The sequence below is a fragment of the Pseudophryne corroboree genome, chromosome 5 (genome assembly GCF_028390025.1).
Source record: "Pseudophryne corroboree isolate aPseCor3 chromosome 5, aPseCor3.hap2, whole genome shotgun sequence".
NCBI lineage: Eukaryota > Metazoa > Chordata > Amphibia > Anura > Myobatrachidae > Pseudophryne > Pseudophryne corroboree.
The window spans coordinates 732,587,044-732,611,493 of NC_086448.1; the positions used below are offsets into that span (position 1 = coordinate 732,587,044).

The window sequence follows — 24,450 nt, forward strand, 5'->3', positions numbered from 1 at the left end:
CACGAATAACTCTCTTTTTGTCCCAGTTAAGGTTTCCTTTGGCAGCCTCAGTTCTTTGGTGTCGGCTTTTGTTGACAGTGGAGCTGCAGGAAACTTTATGGATTTAATTTGGGCTAAGGCCTTAGGCATTCCACAGTTACCATTGGATAGGTGTATCACCATGCACGGCTTAGATGGGAGTCCGCTTTCCAATGGGGTAATTACTCACCGTACACCTCCCGTAGTACTTACAGTAGGAGCCTTACATTCCGAAAATATTGAATTCTACCTAACACAATGCCCAGCAGTTCCAGTTGTTCTGGGTCACCCTTGGCTGGCCTTTCATAATCCCACCATTGATTGGCGGTCCGGGGAGATTTCCCAATGGGGTACATTTTGTGCTAAGGAATGTATTTCGTATCCAGTCAGAGTAGCAGCTATCATTCCAGAGCTCATTCCTGTGGAATACCAGGAGTTTGCCGATGTATTCTCCAAAGGCAATGCGGACATTCTGCCTCCCCATCGGCCTTATGATTGTGCTATTGAGCTAGTTCCAGGTGCCGCATTGCCAAAGGGGAGATTATATGCATTGTCCGGGCCAGAAACTTCGGCCATGAATGATTATGTTCAGGAGAGCTTAGAGAAAGGATTTATTAGACCATCAAAATCTCCTTTAAGTGTAGGTTTTTTCTTTGTGGAGAAAAAGGATGGCTCGCTTAGACCATGCATTGATTTTAGAGCCCTGAATAAGATCTCAGTAAAAAACACCTATCCTTTGCCGTTAATTTCTGTACTTTTTGATCAGTTACGTTCTGCTGTGATTTTTTCTAAAATTGACCTTAGAGGAGCTTACAACCTCATCCGAATTAAATCTGGAGATGAGTGGAAGACGGCTTTCAGCACTCAGTCGGGTCACTACGAATACCTGGTGATGCCGTTCGGCCTGTCTAATGCTCCAGCAGTTTTTCAAGACCTCATTAATGATGTGCTCCGTGACTTCCTAGGGAAATTCGTGGTCGTTTATTTAGACGACATCTTGATTTATTCTGAATCGATGGAACAACATGTTACCCAGGTGCGTCTGGTTCTTCAAAAGTTACGTGAGAATCATTTATATGCCAAGCTGGAGAAGTGTGATTTTCACGTCACGGAAGTATCTTTTTTAGGGTACATAATTTCCCCTCAGGGATTTTCCATGGAACCAAAGAAGCTCCAGGCCATCCTTAATTGGGCGCAACCCACCAATTTAAAAGCAATTCAGCGCTTTTTAGGGTTTGCAAATTATTATAGGAGGTTCATCCATTCTTTTTCTGACCTGGTTGCTCCCATAGTGGCTCTGACAAAGAAAGGAGCGGATCCTACCAACTGGTCGCATGAAGCTGAGTTGTCTTTCCGGGCCTTGAAACAAGCCTTTGTCTCGGCTCCAGTCCTCAGACATCCTAATCCGGAATTGCCCTTTGTTGTGGAGGTTGATGCCTCAGAGGTTGGAGTGGGGGCTGTCCTTTCTCAAAAGGATCCGGAGTCTCTGGAGTTACATCCTTGTGCCTTTATGTCCAGGAAATTCTCCTCCGCTGAATCCAACTATGACATTGGTAATCGGGAGTTACTGGCTGTAAAGTGGGCTTTCGGGAGCAAAACATACTATTTCGGTTTTGACTGATCATAAGAATCTGCAATACATTGAATCAGCTAAACGGCTTAATGCCCGGCAAGCACGTTTGGGCATTATTTTTTACTCGTTTCAAATTTATAATCACTTTCAGGCCTGGTTCCAAGAATACTAAAGCTGATGCCCTGTCACGTAGCTTTCTTCCGGTTCACAATAGCAATCCTGTTGTTACCCCCATACTTCCATCTTCGGTCATCCGGGCAGGCCTCACACAGGATTTATTTACCCAGTTAAACCAGCTTCAACACCAAGCTCCTAGATTTACTCATGCTGGTCGTCTTTACGTCCCTGAATTTTTGAGAGCCACTGTTTTAACTGAATTTCATGACAACAAAGTTTCAGGGCATCCGGGAGTCACTAAGACATTGGAGTTAGTATCTCGCTCAGTATGGTGGCCTAGTCTTTCTAAAGACGTTAAGGAATTTGTTTATTCATGTCAGGTTTGTGCACAGCATAAGGTTCCTCGTTCCTTGCCTATCGGGCAACTTATGCCCTTAACTGTTCCTCTCAGGCCATGGTCTCATATTTCCATGGATTTTGTGGTTGACCTTCCCCTTTCAGCCGGATCCTGAGTCATATGGGTGGTAGTGGACCGTTTTAGTAAAATGGCTCATTTTATTGCTCTTCCTCGATTGCCTTCAGCTCAAGGGTTGGCAGTTTTGTTCCTCCGCCATGTGTTCAGGCTTCATGGGTTGCCCACTGATATTGTTTCTGATCGGGGTCCACAATTCATCGCACAATTCTGGAAATGTTTTTGTGCCTCATTAAAGATGAAACTGTCGTTAACATCCGGTTACCACCCACAATCCAACGGGCAAACCGAACGAGTCAACCAGTCATTAAAACAATATTTGCGCTTGTATTCAGCCAAACTCCAGAATGATTGGTCCGAGTTTCTCCCTTTGGCTGAATTTGCTTACAATAATTCTTGTAATTCCTCCACTAAAGAGTCTCCATTCTTTTCAGTTTTTGGTTTTCACCCCAGAGCCAATTCTTTTTTTCATCATTCTCCAGTCTCCTCGCTAACCTTAACCTCCCATCTCAGAGCTATTTGGAAAAAAGTGCACCTTGCTCTCAGAAAAGTGGCCTTCCGAGAGAAGAAATTTTCTGACAGGCTCCGACGTCCTTGCACTTTTAAAGTGGGAGATAAGGTGTGGTTGTCAACTCGCAACATCAGGCTTCGATAATCCTCGGCTAGGTTGGGACCCAAATTTATTGGACCGTTTCTTATTATTAAGAAGGTCATCCCAGTTGCCTTTCGGCTACGTTTACCAAGATCCCTTAAGATTGGAAATACTTTTCATTGTTCCCTGTTGAAACAATACGTTTCTTCCAGTAAATTTCCTCGGAGGATCTCTCAGGGTAGATCTCCAGTGGATGTACAGGGACAACAGGAATTCTTGGGAGAGAAAGTTCTTGACTCTAAATTGTCCCGAGGTCGGCTTTATTTTTTAGTGCACTGGAAAGGCTATGGTCCGGAGGAAAGGTCTTGGGTCCTGGATAAGGATCTTCATGCCCCTAGGCTCAAGAGGGCATTTTTTTCGAGAATTTCCTCAGAAACCTGGCTTTAGGGGTTCCTTGACCCCTCCTCAAGGGGGGGGGTACTGTTAGGCGCCGGGGTCCGCGATGTCCTCGCGGCCCGGCGCCTAGCAACTAGGGACGTCGCGCGTACGTAGCCGCCGGCTCCCTAGCAACACAGGGACGCCGAGCGGCTGAGCCACCTGGACCCTGGCAACGGGGACGCCATGGACGGACTGCGTTCCCCGTTGCAGGGTCAGATTTCAACATACACGCTGGTCTTGTGGGCGTGCAGCAGGGCAGCTGCACAGCATTTGGGGCAATTAGACTGGGGGGCATCTGATTGGAGGACTCTTTGTTAAATGCTTCTCAGTGCTTCACACACTTCATGCCGGTAATAGCTTCCTGCATGCTGTTTTGGTTTGCTGAACGTCTGTTCCAGTCCTGCTGTGTCCGGTCATTCCTGTCCTCAGAAGTCCTGTATCTTGGAGTTGTCATCTCATCTCAAAAAGTCGTTTGGTCCCCTGTAGTCCTCATCGATCACCAGAGAATATCGAGTGGTGTTCGTGAGTTGCGGCTCTGCCGTGTGTTGCGGCTCAGCCGCTTTATCTTTATATTCTGTTTCGGAGCATTTGCGGAGGGTTCCGCTTCCACAAGTCCTCTCCGGAACTCGGCGGTGCCGGGTAGGAGAGTGGACAAGTGGATATTTTGGTTGTCCTTTTCCCTGGCGGTTTTTCCGCACATATTCTAGTTTCCAGTTAGCTTGTAGCCCCTGGCCTGGTTGTTTAGTCAGAGGGCCCCTTGTTATCACCCTGTCTCGGATTTGCCTTTGTCTCCCATTAAGACCTGAGGGGGCATCGGAGTTGGGCAGACATAATCCGCCCTTCAAACGCGGCTGCCATGGGCTCAAGCAACCATAGTCTCGCAGGGGATTTCTGACAGCACGGGCGAGACAACGGAGTTAGGGTGCAAGGGGCTATTTTCCATTCCCGCACCCTTCCCCAGCATTACGTTCCAGTGCTCCGGTCCTTGCAATAAGATCTCCTCAGACCAGAGTGCTGGAATCATAACAGTCAACATGATTTTATTCACTAGAAAACTGAATCGTGACTCTGGTGCAGTTTTAAATTCTGAATTCAAATATGTTATTAGAGTTTTTCCATCAGGCATAGCGTGTTTCTGACAGTTAATTTTCTTTTGCCATATTTTAGTGTTCTTAATGGCCTGTCATACCATACTTTCTTACTACCCCGAATTGGTCGGCAAGCTCTCGAAAATCAGATGGCGCTTCAGGCCCACCCGAAAGTTTGTCAAGTCTCTCCTGGAGCCAGCCTTAAACAGTTTCCCACAACCATTCGTGAAAGTGGGTGTTTGCGGAGACCAAAGACACTGAATCGCGTTATCGTAGCCCCAACCCTCACTTTACAATGCCAGTACTGTAGGCATTGCAGAGGGGGAGGGGGGCTGGATGAGGCCAAGATGACCGGATCGCCTCCTGTTGAGCTGAAGCAGAGGTAGCAGCTAGAAAGTCAGCAGGTACTGTATGTGTCATACATGGACAGACCGGGGCATACAAACAATATATTCCCTGCAGTCCCTCCTCGCTGTCATCTTTATGTGGAGCCTCCAGTAGCTTCCTCCTGCTCCATACAGCCTGAGCTGCCGGGGTAGCGCCAACCCCCTGGTCGGGTCAAAGGAGCATGTGTCCTGTGACCCCTGGGTGGCTCTCACCATAGAGGAGCCTATTAGCATAAGTACTTTTCAATAATGCCAACAAAGTGTTTAAATCATCTAGACAATTTCTGTTATGCGTGTGAGGCAAAATGGCACACCACTTGTATAAAAGTGTTATGTACGGGTGTAAAGTTGGTGATCCAAGAAATGGACCCCGCATACATACTGTATATCATGTGTTAGGCTTCTCAGGCTAGAAAAATGGTTTACATCATATGCCATGTGCAATTCCTATGACTTGGGAGGGAACCGAAGGACCATTCAACTGATTGCTCTTTCTCCTTAACTAACATTAGAGAAATTACATCTATAACAACATATACAGTCAGAGGCGGATTGGCCCTCCAAGACACCATGACAGATTCCGATGGGCCGTTCCCATATCCCACTCAGCCAGGCTGATTCACACTCAGGCTGGGCTGGCTCACACTGCTTCCAGTATTTGTGTTTCATTGTAACACAATCCTGCAGTTAGGCTAGAAAGTACTTCCGGGTGCCGCTAGCCGTGAAAAGTGGTGAAGTGGTGTTCTACCAACGGGGGACCTGGAGAAAGTTAACCAGCCCAGCAACATCCTCTTCCTGGCCCTGGCCAAAGGTCTCTTCAATAAGCCCGGCCAGGAGCAGCAGCTTAGCGATGGTCAGAGCCGGATTCACTATACTCACCGCCACCTTAGCTCCCACACTCTCACTGAACTAGACTGAGCACTGAAGGGGACCCGGCAGAGAGATTATTTTGAATTACATTGTTTGCATTATCATGTTGGTGTAAGGGTTAGGGTGTTCCCAGTCACAGTGTATGGTTTGGGGACTGAACAGAAGCAGGAAGTTCCTTGTTCTCAGGATGCCAGCTGATCAGGCAGCACTCACCGCCAGCATTGTAGCAGCATATGTATAAAGTCGCAGGCAAACATTAACATAACGTAAAGCAAAAGATGCCCCAACTGTGTCTATCTCAGAATCAGGACCTCTCAGGAGTGACCCCATCCTCTTAACAGACCCCTACCCCTGAACAGACTCCGCCCCCATTAGGGTTGCTTCCATAAATTTCCTGGGCTGGTGTTCGATCCCAATCCGACCCTATATACAGTTAACTATACCAACTTGCCATCTGCAATGAAGCCTGTCTTGCATAGTGAGGAGTTTCCTGTACCAAAGTGTCCAGATTTTGTGGCATTCCAGTATGCTGGCTGCCTATTGCAGGACCATGAAGAGAGACATCCCAAAGGCAAAATCATCATCTACAAATGTTTAGGCCAGCCAGAATGGGATGTATATTTATCATTTAGACTTACATAAGTACTAATTTATTAAAACTTTAAACGCATGTCATAAAAAACCCTGCCCGACAGCAAAAATCTGAATGCATATTCGAATTCAGCATGAAAAAAATACATTTAGATTCAATTTATTGAGTTCTTGTGAAAGTAGAAAAGTTTATTTTTGTAGACCAGTGTTATTGATGCAGCAGGAAAATGCAATTACTCCAGCACTTATAAGAATGTTCCCTTCAGCAGTCATTACCCAATCAGCGATTAGACCTTGGGCACATTCAGAGCAATAGGTTATTGTGATAAGAACTGGAATCTAGAGGTAAATGTATCAAAACCTCTAAACAGTGGAGAAGTGGACAAATGGAGAAGTTGCCCGGAGCAACCAATTATTTTCTAACTAGCAGTTATCAAGTACATCCTATAAAAGGATAGGCAGAACCTGATTGGTTGCTACGGGCAACTTACTCTTTAGAAGGTTTGATACATTTGCCCCTTTGGTGCCTGTACCGGTATCTGGTCAGATGGTCGACAATGTCAAGGTCGACACTCATTAGGTCGACCACTATTGGTCGACATTGACATGGTCGACATGGACAAATGGTTGACACGTGAAAATGGTCGGCACATGGAAGGTCAACACATGAAAAGGTCGACATGCGTTTTTCTAAAAAAAAATATTTTTTGGGACTTTTTCATACTTTATGATCAACGTGGACTACGATTGGGAACGGTAACCTGTGCTGAGCGCAGCGGTAGCCATGCGAGGGGAAGCGGTGCACTAATTGGGGTTCCCCGTCACTTTACGCAGAAAACGACACCAGAAAAAGTAAAAAAAAACTCATGTTGACCTTTTCATGTGTCGACCATTAGTCCACGTTGACCAATAGTGGTCGACATAATGAGTGTCGACCTTAACATTGTCGACCATTCATACCGGAACCGTCTGTGCCATCAGGCTACATTTTCATTGGGGCTATAGGCACATTTTGTATAGTATACTGTAGACCGGCGATGTTATAAACTATTTAAGTGACAGTTTGAATTCTGTCAATTAGATTTCAAACCCTAAAACTAAAAAAACTGATCTCTACATCCGTGAACATATATTACACAGTATGGAGATCACTGTTTAAAGTAATGACATTTACATAAGAACAGACAATCTATCAGCCATCCTGCTAAAGTTTTATAATTGCAGCATATTTATTAGCCAATTTGCTGACATTAAGCTGCAGGGTTGATGTAGTAAAGAGACAGGAGATAGAAGCTCACACAAAGCAAAGACACTTCTGGCTTTGTATGAATGGCTTCTGAACACTAAAACTAGAATGGCTTCTGTTATCAAAATGAAATTATAATCATATATAACAGAAGTTGTACACTTTGTCCTGCCCATGTCTGTGCGCCAACCCTCATCATTGCGTCCCTTGCTCACTGTTACCCCATGCTATGAGCTAGGCTATCCCGCAAACATGCTGACATCAGGCGCATTACAGTTCTCAGACAAGTTTCAACTATCTGGGTCTAAGGGGGTAATTCAGACCTGATCACTCGCTAGCGTTTTTGCAGCGCTGTGATCAGGTCAGAACGGCGCATGCATATGCACTGCAATGCGCAGGCGAGTCGCACAGGTACAAAGCGGATCGCCACTCAGCGATCGCAAGGTGATTGACAAGAAGAAGGCGTGTGTGGGTGGCAGCTGACCGTTTTCTGGGAGTGGTTGGAAAAACGCAGGAGTGTCCAAGCATTTGCAAGGAGGGTTCCTGACGTCAATTCCGGGACCGGACCGGACAGGCTGAAGTGATTGCAGCGGCTGAGTAAGTCCTGGGCTACTCAGAGACTGCATAAGATCTGTTCCTAAAGCTCTGCTACACATGCGATCGCACACTTGTAAAGCGAAAAAATACTCCCCTATGGGCGGCGAATATCTTTTTGCAGCAGTGCAAAAAAACCCTAGCGAGCGATCAGGTCTGAATTAGGCCCTAAAATGTGAAAATGCTGAAATGAACTGAATTTTAGTTTCTTGAAGTTGAACAGGTTTCATCATATTCAAATGTGGTTCAACCATGTTCCAATATGAGGTCAACAGAGTCAAGTCAACTCGCACATGGGGGAGACAGTTGGTGCACATTCAAGCCAAATTAAGTGTATTTTCAATACGCACTTTAATACTTCGAACCCAGCTGGCAGACCCTGACTTGTGCACTTCAAGCACAGTCACCACTTAACTGGCTAATGTTTTTTTTCCCCAAAAACCGCACAGAAATCGTAATCGTCAGTTTTTTTATGATGGAATTATATCAAGAACATCAATTGAAAACTTGTCCATACAAAAACACATAACATTATTATCAATTTTTAACCACCAGGCTGGGCTTTCCCTGACTGATGCAACCAGTCAGAAAGCTGCGTGGCTGCAGGAAGATAAACTTACTGCAGCTGCCCCTATTAGAAGGACCTCCCGGCTCCTCTGCTTCCTGATAAAAAAAAATGCTAAAATATTTTTTATTAATGAAAAAAAAAAATTGTGTTATTAATGGTTTCTTTTTTAAAACACAAATTTTAACACAAACAATGAACCACAAACACAAACCTCTAATACAAACATTGCACACAAACACAGAACCTCATTGGAGAATGGAGAATGTGGACCATAAAACATGGAACCCGCAGCAGGGCACTGTCTGCATACCTCCCAACTGTCCTGATTTTCGCAGGACAGTCCAGTTTTTTTGGGGACTCTCCTGCTGTCCCTCCTGCGTGCCACAGTGTCCCGCGGTGGGGCAGTTGGGAGGCTTCTCAGTCACTCGCTGCTCTGCTTAGTGCAGAGCAGAGCAGCGGTGAATAGACTCTATCTACGGGAGGCAGAGGGACTGGGGGGCATGCCAGCAGCTCACAGAGCGCTTTCTGTGCCCCCCAGTGACGAAACAGGAGGCATGGCAGGCGGTCACGGCATCCCCGTGAGTCCCGCAGAGGAGTCCAGCCTGGGACTTATGAAAAGTTGGTAGGTATGCGTCTGTGTGGAATTAATTTGTATGGGTTCTCTCTCTCATAGCTTCAGTAAATAGCACAGTAAATGTATTATTCTCAAGGAGTAGAATTTTCCAGAACAGAGGTTTCCAAACTCCAGTACAGGGTTGAGTATCCATTATCCAAAATTCAAAATCACACAATTTTGGTTCCCCTACTGAGATAATGACACATAAATGTGTATATTATATTATATATTTGTATAATATATCTATATATACACATAATATATAATATATATGTCATTATCTCAGTAGGGGACCAAAAAATGTGGGATTTTGAATTTTGGATAAGGGATACTCAACCCTGTACTACAAACAGTTTTCTACATGAGCACAGACAATACAGTTTGCAGCTCAGTAATCTGGATCACTTGCTGTAACACAGAAAACGTGAAATGCAGTCTTATCTGAGTTTGCATTAAAACTACAGTAGAATTTTACAGTTCAGCTGAAGCCTCTTGCACTCAAGAAGAAATAACGTATCATTTAAAAAAAAACCACACACATCGTCTTTACCTATATGTGATATGCTTGTGATGCCACTTCTGCCCTGTTAAGGCGTAACGTTTTCGACGGACGTTAAATCTGGATCTACCTGCCTGGTCAGGCACGCCACATCGTGGTTTCTTCATCCAGCTGAAAGAAATAAACTAACAGTTAACGATGCAATCATGGGGAGCCATAGGTAGGCCTCATAGGAGATGGTCGTGGACATTTAGTGGAGAAATTGTTCTTAAAAGTCCTTTCTAGGATGAGACCTTGCATAATACAGGTACATGGTGGGTTAGCATTGTACCTTGTCATTAAGTACTATTATTTTTGTCGCAAATGAAATAATTTTGTTATATATTTTTGCTATATATATTTTTTTTTTCTTTTTTTGGGAAATATATATATATATATATAGATATATATATACACACTGTATATACACACACGAGTCACATTATTATGACCATCTCCTACATTTGATGTCAGCAACATGTAGCCCATGAAGTATGTCCCGTGTCGTGAACTGGCTTGGTGGGTATATAAGATGTGCGATAGGCTGTCTGATCACTCGTGAGGTCATAGGTTAAAAGGGTCAATTTATCAGAGCTGCAAAAAGGGATGATTATTGGCTCCCAGGCCAAGGGTGGCAGTATTTGTGAAATAGCGCAGTTTGTGAACTGGTTGAGGTAGTGATGGTGTATCGTGACTGGACAGGGTGTGGTTCATAGGGTCGACCACACTTAGGTCGACAGTGTCTAGGTCGACCACTATTGGTCGACAGTAACTAAGTTGACACCCTAAATAGGTCGACACAAGCATTAGGTCGACCTGAGCAAGGTCAACATGACAAAAGGTCACCATGAGGTTTTTTTTTTTTAAATGTTGTTTTCTTCGTAAAGTGACCGGGAACCTCAATTAGTGCACCGTGTCCCCTCGCAAGGTTACAATTCCCAATTGTAGTCCACGTGGATCGTAAAGTATGAAAAAGTAAAAAAAAATTAAAAAACTTTTGTAAAACTCATGTCGACCTACTGTAGTGACTCTGTCGACCTAGAAACCATGCCGAGCTAATGCATGACGACTAATAGTGGTTGACCTAATGACTGTCGCCCTAAGTGCGGTCGACCTAGAGACCGGATACCGACTGGACAAATGGCACCATTGCGAATAACCGACGTGGAAACTGTGTGCCATTGATGTGAGAGGTGAACATAGCTAGGAAGGTGCGTGAGGGCTGACCGACAAACTACAGAGGAGCAGCTCATCGTCAAAAGGAACCTAGGGGCTACCAGACGTGTGTCTAAAACGACGGTTCAGGCTGTCCCACTGCTGTCCATGCTGCACACTGCGGTTACTCTGGCTATTAGCTGGTGGTCATAATAATGTGACTAGACCGTGTATATATATATATATATATATATATATATATATATATTTGAACAGGCGGCACTCACAGACTTGTGTATAATTAAAAATGCAGCAGGCGCCCAAAGGCTAATCCAACGTTTCAGTTATTTAAACCTGCTTCAGGGAGGATTATGTGACTGCATCTAAATATTGGAGGGCACCGCAGCAGTTGTTACTGATAAGTGTGGCATAGTGCATTCTATATACACATATATGCATCTGTATTAGTTTACCATGTTATTGTACAGTAAAGATCCTGACAATACATAAAGAAGGATGTTGTTTCTTTTTCACAGATCGGTATAGATGTGCAGCGGACGTCTGGATAAAATATACTAAGGCTCATTTACTAATACTGTTGTGGCTCAGTGCATATCTAGCAATTAAATGTAATCAAATCAGCAATAAGCTTTAACCTGTCTAGTGCAAGTTCAACAGTGAAAACTAGTGTTTGATTGGTTGCTCTCATTTAGGGCAAATGTTGTACCTGTCATAATGCTACTGAATGAGCTGTGCTGTGCGGTGGAATGACCTTACAGTAGTCAGTGTGTAACAAGACAACTCTCCAAGCTACAGTACTGACATGCAAGGTGACAATAAGATACAGAGGAGTCCTCACCTCATTGTGATTTGACTACATCAAACGATGGCAGCAGAAGGAAGAAATAAAACAAAGCACTATTACGTTACATTATAACAGCTCATTACTATGAATGTGTTAGAGCAGTGGTTCTCAAACTCGGTCCTCAGGACCCCACACAGTGCATGTTTTGCAGGTAACCCAGCAGGTGCACAGGTGTAGTAATTACTCACTGACACATTTTAAAAGGTCCACAGGTGGAGCTAATTATTTCACTTGTGATTCTGTAAGGAAACCTGCAAAACATGCACCGTGTGGGGTCCTGAGGACCGAGTTTGAGAACCTGTGTGTTAGACAAAAAAAACTTCAATCACACACGGATTAAATTGTTACAGGCTAAGTATCCCATATCCAAATATTCCAAAATACAGAATTTTTTGAGTGAGATAGTGAAACCTTTGTTTTCTGATGGCTCAGTGTACACAAACTTTGTTTAATACACAAAGTTATTAAAAATATTGTATTAAATGACCTTCAGGCTGTGTGTATAAGGCGTATATGAAACATAAATGCATTCTGTGCTTAGATTTAGGTCCCATCACCATGATACCTCATTATGGTATGCAATTATTCCAAACTACGGAAAAATCCCATATCCAAAATACCTCTGGTCCCAAGCATTTTGGATAAGGGAGACTCAACCTGTATTAACATTTTCTTGTTAGAATTTTGATTACTAAGTAAGCTTAGTATAACTATGTAGCTTGCCCACAGCCAAGTCGACTATGAGGGTGGCGTGCTGAGGCGAAGTGGGCAGGATGGTGGGCATGCTGATGCGATCATTTCACCATGGCACTGCCCCTCGGGACACAATGGGATGGCTACAGGCTCTGGGTGACATGCCCAGTTTTTTGGCCCCCCGAAAGAGCCACCTAAATTTTAGAAAAGAGTAGGTAAGTTGTACTTAGCCTATGTGCAAATGCCCCATTATCAAGCAGGTCTATCTGCTGTAATAATTAGAAATGCACTTTATTTAGTCTGGGGTGGATTACAATGGTCGGGTGATCTTGTACAAGGATGAAGAAGCCTAGAGACACCCCATCCAGCAAGTACACATTTGTAGGAACATTAGACAGGTACACTATAACTATTATTATTATTATTACCAGTTATTTATATAGCACACACATATTCCGCAGCGCTTTACAGAGACTATTTGCTCATTCACATCAGTCCCTGCCCCAGTGGAGCTTACAATATATATTACCTACCACATATACACACAGACACATTCACGCTAGGGTTAATTTTGTTGGGAGCCAATTACCCTACCAGTATATTTTTGGATTGTGGGAGGAAACCGGAGTACCCGGAGGAAAACCACGCAAGTACGGGGAGAATATACAAACTCCACACAGATAGGGCCATGGTGGGAATTGAACCCATGACCTCAGTGCTGTGAGGCAGTAATGCTAACCACTACACCATCCGTACTGCCCAATAGTAAATGACCCCGACGTGATAACTGACTTTGGGTTGATGGGATGTTGGCACATTGCAATTAATTTGTTCTTGTTGCATACCATTGTCATATTTGGTCTAGGATCATGTAAAAATAAATCAATCTTAAGGGTTGTATCAAGCAGTAAAGAGTGGACAAGTGGACGGGTGGAGAAGTTGCCCATAGCAACCAATTAGCACCTACCTATCATTCTATAAACGCTACCTCTAAGTTGATTGGTTGCTGTGGGCAACTTCTCTGCTTTTTTCACTGATTAATACATCAGCCCATTACCTATTTGCTGTGAAAATGTGAGTTTGAGATAAAAACAGTTTTTTTTCTCGCAAATTAAAAAAAAAAACCCTATCCAATTGTCCGCTAAAATGGACCAGCGATAATTCTGCATAGGTTTTACAGCAAATTGGTTTTCACCACCTCTGAGCGGGTGAAAAATGGGGAAAATCCCTATTTTAATGTAAAAATGTGGGGATTTGGTTCAGAACCCCTGGGACACCCCACTGAATAACTAATTAGGCACTTAGAAGTTTTTCATTATTTTTCATTAGCCAATAATGACATGTATTTTTTTGGGTGAAAAAGTGCAAAGTGATAGAAATTGGAGTACAAGGTATGGGACAGGGGGTACTTTGAGTGGGACAAGTGTTTTTAGGCTTGCAGATGGGAGTAATCAGCTTTTTTTGGGGGACAGTTTTTTTTTAAAAGTGGCTTAAAATGACCAAATATACGTATACTTACTTAGACCCACTTGTATGTACCCCCATTTTTATGTGAGTACTTACAGTATTTTGCTGAAAAACACTTGCTTTCTATAATTTTTACACTTTTTTTTCAATGTATATCAGTCATTTGACCCAATTTAATTACCCCAAATACTTTTGTTATGGCCACTAATACACTTCTATACTGATATCCTTAATTAGTTTAGCTTTTTAGGGGGTATGGGCAGAATTCCCCATTCCCCGTGCACTTTTCACTGGTTTTGCTGACTAGAATTATTGCAAGTATCACGTTTTCACACTTTTGCAATAGGATAGGTCGAAAAACGGGAGCGCGCATGACTACGATAGGCGTGAAAAATTGACCCGCAATAAATTGCCACTTTTTCGCGGCTTATAGGATACCGGTCTTACGGGCCCCATACACTAGAACGATAACGCCCGTTTTCATCCGATTGCTGGCATTCGGGCTGATATATCGGGTGAAATCGGGCATTCGGAAGTATTTCCGATCCGATGCGCGTTCCCGTGAGCATCGGATCCCTTAGATCGAATGTGCTGCACTAACGATCATGTTCGAACCCGCAGGCATGGCTGGGATCGCATACGATACATCGTATGCAAAAGGACCACATACGATATATCGTATGCGATCCTGCCGCCCGGGAGGCTGCCGGGGTGATCGCCTATGACATGACGGTCGGACATGTCGCGTTAGTGTATGGGGCCCTTAAAACTGATAAATTCAATTTTGAATTTAGCAAGCACAGTTTAGAATATATATGAGGAAAGTGCGCCACAGCTAAAATACAATATAAAATACAATATCAATTTAATGAAGGCAAAATATCTACATTTGGATATTAGATCACATATAATCAGCTCATTGGCTACATTAAAGGTTCAAAGACACAGGGAGCCTGTTTTGTATTTCACACAGAATTCAGGTTTACCAGACATAAGAGTATAATGCTTAGCTGATTACGTATTTTAATAAATTAATATTGTTTGTTTTAGCTTTGAAATACCTGGAACTTATTATTATATATGATATTAGGACATTTCCTAGAATAAATGCATAATAATTCACTTGTATGGAAGCTGAATTGAACAGTTAAGGCTTAAAATGGGATTTCCAAACACATTAAAGGATTCAGAAGACTTTATGGTAGAGCGGTTATATTAAGGTAAAATGAAAGTGAAATGTGTGAGAGGTGTTAGACCACAGTCTGGATCTGAGGATGGAGTACAAAGCCTGTGTCCCTGAGGAAATGTTTGGAAGTAGCACTTTGTACTGGGCTTGCCATACATACAGGCATAAAGGTTAATAGATTAAAGCTAGATCGGAAACTCAACATGGACCTGCCATGCCTGTGGAGACACCTATCTGTGTGCTACATCCACAATCAGGGCTCATGGTCTAAAGCCCAGTACTCACGGGCCGATCAAGGAGAGATGCGTGCTGAGCGAACCGCTCAGCACACATCTCTCCTGCCGCTCAGCACAGCGCGATCTGTGCTGAGCGTGCGGGGAGAGACGGGGGGGCCGCTCACTTCACCCAGCGGGTGAAGTGAGCGACCCGCTAGATTGGCCTGCATGCAGGCCAATCTAGCAGCGGCGATAGCGATGTGCGGGGCCGCGCATCGCTATCGCCGAGGGGGCTACACACGGAGCGATCCTGCCGATATTCTAAGCAATCTAGTCAGATTGCTTAGAATATCGCTCCGTGAGTACCCCCCTTTAGGCCTTGCCTCATAGCAAAATGATAAGGTTGCATACTGGCATAGCCCACAAAAGGGATGTCTCACTGGGTGTGTTTGATGGATATAGCCAGGACGATCCTAAAAACCTAATTTAAAGGATAATTCCACTGAAAAATTAAAAAAAGACATATACTCACACAGCCCTTGGTTCTGAGTCCTGCGAAAGCATCCAGCATTTATTAACAAACTGTGCATACGCCTCACCAGGCATGTGCATGTATACGCACCGTGATGGAGACTACGCGTGAGGCCGGCTCTCTCTATCCGTGAAATCAGCGTTTCTGGGTGTCAACTGGTGGCTAACTAGCGAACGCATCCATTTCATAGGTGTGTCATTGGACTGTTGTGAGCATTTAGCCAGAGATTTATTACATTTATGAGACATACGTATCAAATCCTTTGCACCCAGCATGGGGTACATACTGACGATGAAGGCTGTGGTTGTGGACAGAAAGCAGAGGGTGATGCGACTATACACACTTAGCAGTGCGGATACTCAAATTAGCGTAAGGCAGTAAGGCTGCTATGGCTATCTGCGCTTGTGCCAGCTATGCGCACAACTCAAAATCAGGTCAACAATAAGCAAAATACAGATTGCAAATGTGACAGCATTAATACGTAGTCCAGAACATGCCATAACACAGGCTTTTTCAACCAGTGTGCCGTGGCACACTACGACCAGTTGCAAGGTGTGCCGCGGAGCCAGAGCAGCTTCCTGCACCTTCAGAGTGAACTGTTGGCCCGGGCTCTTCTTAGAGGATCAGTCGTGCTCCGGCCGTGACCTATGCCTTGAAGACACGGCGGTGTGATATCATAGGTCACGGCCGCAGCGTCTCACCACCCAGCCAGCCTACCCGCCTGCATACACATCTTCCAGTTCCCGCCTGCATCCACAACTTTCCCTGCCCACCCATATCCACTCCTGCTCGACCACCTGCTGTTCAGTATTAGCAGCACTCCACTATGAACCCCCGCCACTGAGGTACAGGGAGGAGGAAAGCTGACAGGAATGGGCTAATATTTGTTATGTTATTTCTCTTGTGGGGAACAATAAGATTTATGTGGGGAGAATAAGGATTTATGGGGGGAACAATGTGAATAATTCATGTAGGGAGCAATAGGATTTATGTGGGGAGCAATGTGATTGTTTTTTCTGAGTAGGCCATGTGTGTTTTTTGTTTTTTTTCTGTGGGGAACTGATGGTGTACCTTGGCAATTTTAAAATATTGTTCGGTGTGCCGCGCGTAAAAAAAGGTTGAAAATCACTGCCATAACCACAGAATACATATTAGGTTTAAATTGCATTTTAGAAATAGACAGAAATGCTGCAAGTGCAGTAGTAAAGGGTTAAAGTTCAAGGATCATTATAAAATAAAATGCAAATTATTCAGATACAGTATCTATGGGGGCCGCTCTACTGTTGGATTTAGCCATGTTGAGCTGTGTGGCATTGGGTCATCCATGTGCAGAGATACATTTGGTTATACGAGAAAGCACTGAAGGTGAGTGGTCAGAGGATGAGAGGTAGACTTTGGTGTTGTCATTGTGAAAGTGCTATTAGAGGTTGAGTGAGCAAATGACATAGTTCTCAAGAAAATAATTGTAAAAAGCGGAGGGCAGAGCCTTGTGGGACCCCAGCAAATGCAAGTGGGGTGGAGAAAGTGCCAGTAGATACAGTGAAGGAGCGACTGGATAAGTGCACTGGGAAAGACCTGTGTCAGTAAGGCCTAAAGGGAGTGCAGAAGAAGAATATCAGAAGCAGCAGAGACGCCCAGAAGGGTGAATATACAGTAGGAACCCTTACAATATGGTGTAAGGGTTGGACATTCTCAGTGGAATGTTGGGAGGTGGAAGCCCAAACGTAATGAAGACAAGAGAGTGAGATAGTTGACTGTACACAATTTGCTCATCATTCGAGTTATTTAGAGGCAAATGGAGGGAAGGAAACAGGGTAGTAGTTGGTGAGAGGGTCTAGGTCAGCAGAATTGTCGAGATGAGCACATACAGTATGTAAAGGTGAATGTGCCAGTAGAGAGAGAAAAGTTAAACAGGCAAGTATGCATTGGAGGCCAGGAAGCACAGAAGTTGGGAGGAAAAGGAGTTAAGGGGCACGTTGTTTATTTGGTGTGCTATGGTTTAGAAATGCTGCACTGCCTAAGGCTGAAGTGAGTGTGTTGTACAGATGAGTCCTCATTTACCATATTTCTGCATGCCATATGGTGAGACGCCCAGCATGACTGAGACGCTCAGAGTGGAGTAGCGTACCGCATCTTGAGTCTTAGACGCATTGCAGGCGCAGTGAAAAGCCACTCAGTGCAACATAGATGCTAGTCTGTGACTTTACTGACAAAGAAACTGGTTTTACACATGTACAAAATTGCAGATGAAGCACAACAGAATTCGGCATGAGGAAAAGCAGCGGCCGCTCACATCGGAGTCCTGTTAAGACTAACAAAGTAGATTTTTGCTCCCAGTTATTTTACTTATGTGAATATGACACTCGTTTTGAGAAAGACAGAAGCTCGGTGCGGGCAAGTTGCACAGGACCCAGTGCTCCGAGAGGGACTATTTTGCGAGACTGAAGCATCAGTAAGAAAGGGCACATCTGTAGAAAGAGGCAATCAGAGGGCGTATTTATAGATTGGTGTCATTGTGAGAGTATGGGTTTTGGTGCAAGGTAGAGCATGAGGTAAAGTGAGACTGAAGGAAAGGAGAGTCAGTGGGTTGAATAGCTCATTAGAGATAATAAATGGCAACAGTATTGATAGCTCCAGCAGCTGATTAGAGATAACTGGCAACAGTAATGACAGCTCAGCTCAGGGGTCCAGCAGCTGATTAGAGATGTAGTACAGAAGATCCGCATTCAGCTAAGTGACACTCCTCAGCGCTCCTGTGTCATTTACCAAAGGTATACACAGATTTGTGAGTCTTTACATTAGTGAAATAATAAAATGTGGGTGGCGGGTTGTAGATCTGAGCTCATGTGCAGCTTTGTCTAACTGCTTCCTGCATATCACCAGGGGCGGATTGGCCATAGGACTCACCAGGAAGATTCCTGGTAGGCCGATGTGTCTGGGGGGCCTGTTTTGTGGGTTGGCCCCACCGCTCACATGACAGGAAGCCCACCACACTCATTACACTGCATTGTCCCCATTCATTCTGTTATTCCATCTCTGCAGTACAGTAACTCTGCCATCCAGTGATGCTGCTATGGCTACACGGTATGTTATACCTCTTGGCCCTCATTCCGAGTTGATCGGTCGCAAGGCGAATTTAGCAGAGTTACACACGCTAAGCCGCCGCCTACTGGGAGTGAATCTTAGCTTCTTAAAATTGCGACCGATGTATTCGCAATATTGCGATTACTAACTACTTAGCAGTTTCTGAGTAGCTCCAGACTTACTCTGCCTGTGCGATCATTTCAGTGCTTGTCGTTCCTGGTTGACGTCACAAACACACCCAGCGTTCGCCCAGGCACTCCCACCGTTTCCCCGGCCACTCCTGCGTTTTTTCCGGAAACGGTAGCGTTTTCAGCCACACGCCCCTGAAACGCCGTGTTTCCGCCCAGTAACACCCATTTCCTGTCAATCACATTACGATCGCCGGAGCGAAGAAAAAGCCGTGAGTAAAATTACTTTCTTCATAGTAAAGTTACTTGGCGCAGTCGCAGTGCGAACATTGCGCATGCGTACTAAGCGGATTTTCACTGCGATGCGATGAAAAATACCGAGCGAACAACTCGGAATGAGGGCCCTTGTGCTGCCCATGTCGGGACACTTTTACAAAAATTTTCAGGGCCACTTTTAGTTCGTAATCCACCCCTGGTCTCAGACACAACTGCAGCAAAAGATGCAAGGAAGGCCACAATTGCGTATAATAAGGACCTATGAGGAGGGATCCCGCCACTCTCACCACACCCCACACCCTCATCAGACCGCACCTCCATTAGGGCTGCTTCTATAAATTTCCCGGCCGGTGTTCCATCCCAATCCACCCCTGCATACCACCATTATGCTAAAGACAGTGATTAAATGTAAGTTTCTACTAAAATCATTTAATGAAGTTCACTTACTCAATTGTGTATTCATCAACTTTTCTTGTAACGTTAATGCCATAAAATTGCTGCATAGCAGCTATAGCTGATTGCATGGTCTCTGCGGTGCGCAGTACTGACATTCTGGGGTCCGTTGGTGGAAGGTAGCCGTATTTTTGCAACCACACCTGCAAATGCACAAAACACGATTATACATTAGAGCTAGAAAAACATTAATAAAAAAAAAGCACAGACACAAAAAAAAAAAATCAGCATAAAATACATTTAGCTATTAAACCAAGACATACAAAAATTCCCACTTGTGTTTATTCCCAGTAGGGTCATTATTGTAATCATTAGTCTAATTATCAGTGACGTGCAGTGTGGTGAGGCAGAGCTTTTCCAATCATATTACAGTATATTCCAGAGTTTTGACTATTAAAATTATCTGAAAATTACAAATATATTGGAAATATCTTCTTTGTACTATTCTAATCATTGTTATAGTCAAAACTCTGGAGTATAAAGTCTATGGCTGGTGAGAGAGTGCCTCCACCCCTCCCTATGTTTTCCACACATATCAGATCAAAGCTCACCACATTTCCAGCAGCATGTACTGCTGCACCTGTGTATAATGCCCACATGTATATACTGCTGCACCTGTGTATAATGCCTACATGTATTTACTGCCTCCACCCCTCCCTATGTTTTCCACACATATCAGATCAAAGCTCACCACATTTCCAGCAGCATGTACTGCTGCACCTGTGTATAATGCCCACATGTATATACTGCTGCACCTGTGTATAATGCCTACATGTATATACTGCCTCCACCCCTCCCTATGTTTTCCACACATATCAGATCAAAGCTCACCACATTTCCAGCAGCATGTACTGCTGCACCTGTGTATAATGCCCACATGTATATACTGCTGCACCTGTGTATAATGCCTACATGTATATACTGCCTCCACCCCTCCCTATGTTTTCCACACATATCAGATCAAAGCTCACCACATTTCCAGCAGCATGTACTGCTGCACCTGTGTATAATGCCCACATGTATATACTGCTGCACCTGTGTATAATGCCTACATGTATATACTGCTGCACCTGTGTATAATGCCTACATGTATATACTGCCTCCACCCCTCCCTATGTTTTCCACACATATCAGATCAAAGCTCACCACATTTCCAGCAGCATGTACTGCTGCACCTGTGTATAATGCCCACATGTATATACTGCTGCACCTGTGTATAATGCCTACATGTATATACTGCTGCACCTGTGTATAATGCCTACATGTATATACTGCTGCACCTCATACTTACCTACATTGTATTTCTCCTCTCCGGGAGAAGCTCGGAGAGGTGACGCTGCAGGTGTCTTCGGGGGCGGGGCCGGACTGTGACATCACTAAGCCCCTCCCCTCCCGCGAGACGTGGTTCCGCTGGAAGGGGGCGGGGCTAAAATGACGCGATTTGCGTCATTTTATCCCCTTCTCCACCCGACGGACCCGACTTCTCCACCCGCGGGAGGTTATCTCTCCATCCTGCTCGCATCACTAGGGTGCGAGCAGGATGCGGGAGACCTGCCCACTCTTCCGGGGGTGCGGGGGGCTACCCCAAAAAACGGGAGCCTCCCGCAGCTTCCGGGAGAGTAGGTAAGTATGCTGCACCTTTGTATAATGACCACATGTATATACTGCTGCACCTGTGTATAATGCCACTGTATATACTGCTGCACCTGTGTATAATGCCCACATGAAGCCTCAGGCTCATATATTGTGGGTAAATCTGGCTATGGTACTAGCCAGTGCCTCCTCAGCCATTTACCTCACCGCTCGTCACTGCTTAATTATATATCACCTCAAATGAAGTACAATATTATGCTTGCTGCACAGATAACAAATGTACAAACATATTCATGCTTATGTGTCCAGGTCCTGGCCTGCTTGCTGAGTCCTATTCCCAGCGGTAACTGACCCCCTGAGTTACATACAAGATGGTTTTCCCTCCTGTTTATAGTCTACTTGTCCTCATTTTGCTCTGAAAGGAAGTAAATGAGCAAACCCTCAGCAATTAGTAATATAGTTACAGCACAAGAACATATTGTTCCAGCCAACCTAGCTACTAATCATAATGTCTAGCAACCACATAGAACAACTTCTAATCATAATATAATTAGTTAGAGTGATTATTTATTTGATAACACAGTCTACCTGGAAGGCGTCATACATGGAGGATAGTTTATAACACCACTTTCATGCAATAGGGCACATTATGGGTTGTATTTGAAGTTTACTGAATTTGTAAAATGTTGTGACTCAACTAGACACAGCTCCAGAACAGGGCTGCAGTCCACCCCTAGACCCATGATGTCACAAAATCACAACTAGGGGCGGGGCCGATGACTCTTGGGAAGTAGACTCTTGGGGCAGTATGGATGGTGTAATGGTTAGCATTGCTGCCTCATAGCACTGAGGTCATGGGTTCAATTCCCACCATGGCCCTGTGTGGAGTTTGTATATTTTCCCCGTACTTGTGTGGGTTTCCTCCGGGTACTCCGGGTTCCTCCCACAATCCAAAAATATACTGGTAGGTTACTTGGCTCCAAACAAAATTAACCTTACCATGAATGTGTACATGTGATAGGGAATATAGATTGTAAGCTCCACTGGGACAGGGACTGATGTGAATGTCCTTTTATTCTCTGTAAAGCGCTGCGGAATATGTGAGCGCTATATAAATAACTGGTAATAAATAAATAAGTAGACTGAAGGGTTACCTCTTCTGTCTTTGTACATATTACTTTTTATATGATCAGTTTCCTTATAATAATTACAGTGTAAAAGTGAATATTTCTATTTCCCTAGTGAAGGGTTAAAACATGCTTTATGAACTCTTATGTGTTTGCAATGGATGCTGCTGCCCTGTGTTAGATGCCTTTGTCTCTCATACAGATACCAGGCTTGTGTGGGTCTGGCATCCAAGGTCAGCTCTCTACTAGATGAAACCTGCTTTTTCTACTTCTGTGTGTTACTAAAAGATCCTTTGTTAAGTTTCGTCTGATGCAACATATATAACATCTGCCTGGCAACTGCTATATCCAATTATGTTATGTCAAGTATTAACCACCCCTACGTACCCCACCCAGGAACCTACCCCTAAGCCAATGAGCCCTTTTACACTTGTCAGTTCCACCCATATGCATTGTCTTATATACTCTTGTTAACTTTATAATAAACAGTGTGAATTTTAACTGCTTGTGTGTGCATGTACCTTGTGGTTAAAAGTTTACACTCCAGACGTCTGTAAGGCCATCACATCGAGGGTTAAAGAAAATAAGGTCAAATCCTTTCAGCTGGGGGTTATGTCCGGGATTCAGTGATCGTCCCCGAATAATAAAGATAGAAGATTTATTGTCTGTCTTTGCTATGCGGGATTGCGGTCATACACTGAAGCTGAATCCGTGTCAGTGTTCCGGGAACACGTGACAAGGTAATATTTAAGTCCGGGACTTAATATTACGAAGTTTTTAAAACAGGTATCAGGGATACCATAGAATCTTTAATGTCTGGGACTTAAAGATACGTCTGAGAAGGGACCAGGGGTCCGAGCGCACTTCTCCAAAGACGTTAGTATCTGGGATACTTAAAATAGACCTGGGAGTCTATACGTAACGTAGAGAATACCCCGATTTGATCGCCTATATATTTTTGTATGTTTGTAGTGAGATAAGTTCTTATATTTGGTCCAGACGGCTGGTAAGTTTTCGTCTGCCAGATATCTTTACTCAAACACTTTTCTTGCTTCCTGTCTAAAACGCTGTATTTTTTCTGACATCTTGTACGAAGGTAAGCGTACCCGTCAAAAGATTTCATGTTCTCATTATACAGATAATATTGTGATATTGTCAATGACTAATTAACTGGTGTTAGCTAATGCATGCATAGAAAGTTTTTGTAAATTGCATTTTTTTTGTTGTGAAATTTCATAGAAAGTCTTTTTGTTGTGAAATTGCATAGAAGGTTTTTTTTGTAAACTGCATTTTTGTTGTGATATTGCATAGACAGTTGTTGTGGGTTGTTGTGGAAATTGCGTAGAAAGCTGGTGTAGATTGCATTTTTACTATGGGAGGGACCTATGTATAAGTAGAGTGTTGTATATTTTAGATAATTTTCTTTTAAAAGTTGTACTGTTGATTTATATTACTGTCTGACAATGGGCTCTAGTCAGAGTAAAAAAAAACTGCATATCCCCCGCCCCTCCCTGGTGAGACATGCAGGATGTATGTTGCCCGTAACTCTACCTCAGAGTATTATTTAGTTAACCCATGGGTGGATAATTTAGCGGGATGGACAGAGAAAGCAGGACGGGACCCATTCCTACGGGAAGGCAGTAATTACCTTTTCTATATGGAGATTTAAGAAAAAATGTCAGTTTCCAATAGCACAGAAGCGAAGCTGCAGAGGAATTGTAAGTCTTTGAAATCCCTCTCGCCCCCCCCCCCCTTTTGCATTCCAATGTATCCTGCGCTCAGAGACACAAATTTCTTGGCAGCAGTAACCCTTTCACACTAAATGGGATCGCTTCCAACTTCACTGCTGGAGGGTGCGTCCACTAGCTCTATCCCTAACGCACCAATAACCCAGAGTTTAGATAATAGTAAAACACTGTCCCAAGCCCACCATTACCCTCGATGGCTGTATATCTTATTTACGCAAAAC

At 44.0% G+C, this 24,450-nt stretch overlaps 1 protein-coding gene across 2 annotated transcripts in view; it reads right to left on the bottom strand.

Moving 5' to 3' along the window:
• The window catches only part of MMP16 (matrix metallopeptidase 16), a 363,579-nt gene that overhangs the window by 163,392 nt on the left and 175,737 nt on the right, over positions 1–24,450 (bottom strand). Inside the window, exons 2-4 of one of the 2 annotated variants that reach the window (XM_063924065.1) lie at positions 19,756–19,904; positions 11,722–11,736; positions 9,720–9,839 (exon numbers count right to left, since the gene is read on the bottom strand). In XM_063924065.1, the coding sequence (XP_063780135.1) occupies positions 9,720–9,839; positions 11,722–11,736; positions 19,756–19,904 (284 nt within the window). The remainder of the gene's footprint in view (positions 1–9,719; positions 9,840–11,721; positions 11,737–19,755; positions 19,905–24,450) is intronic. The other variant, XM_063924066.1, reaches the window with a different exon arrangement.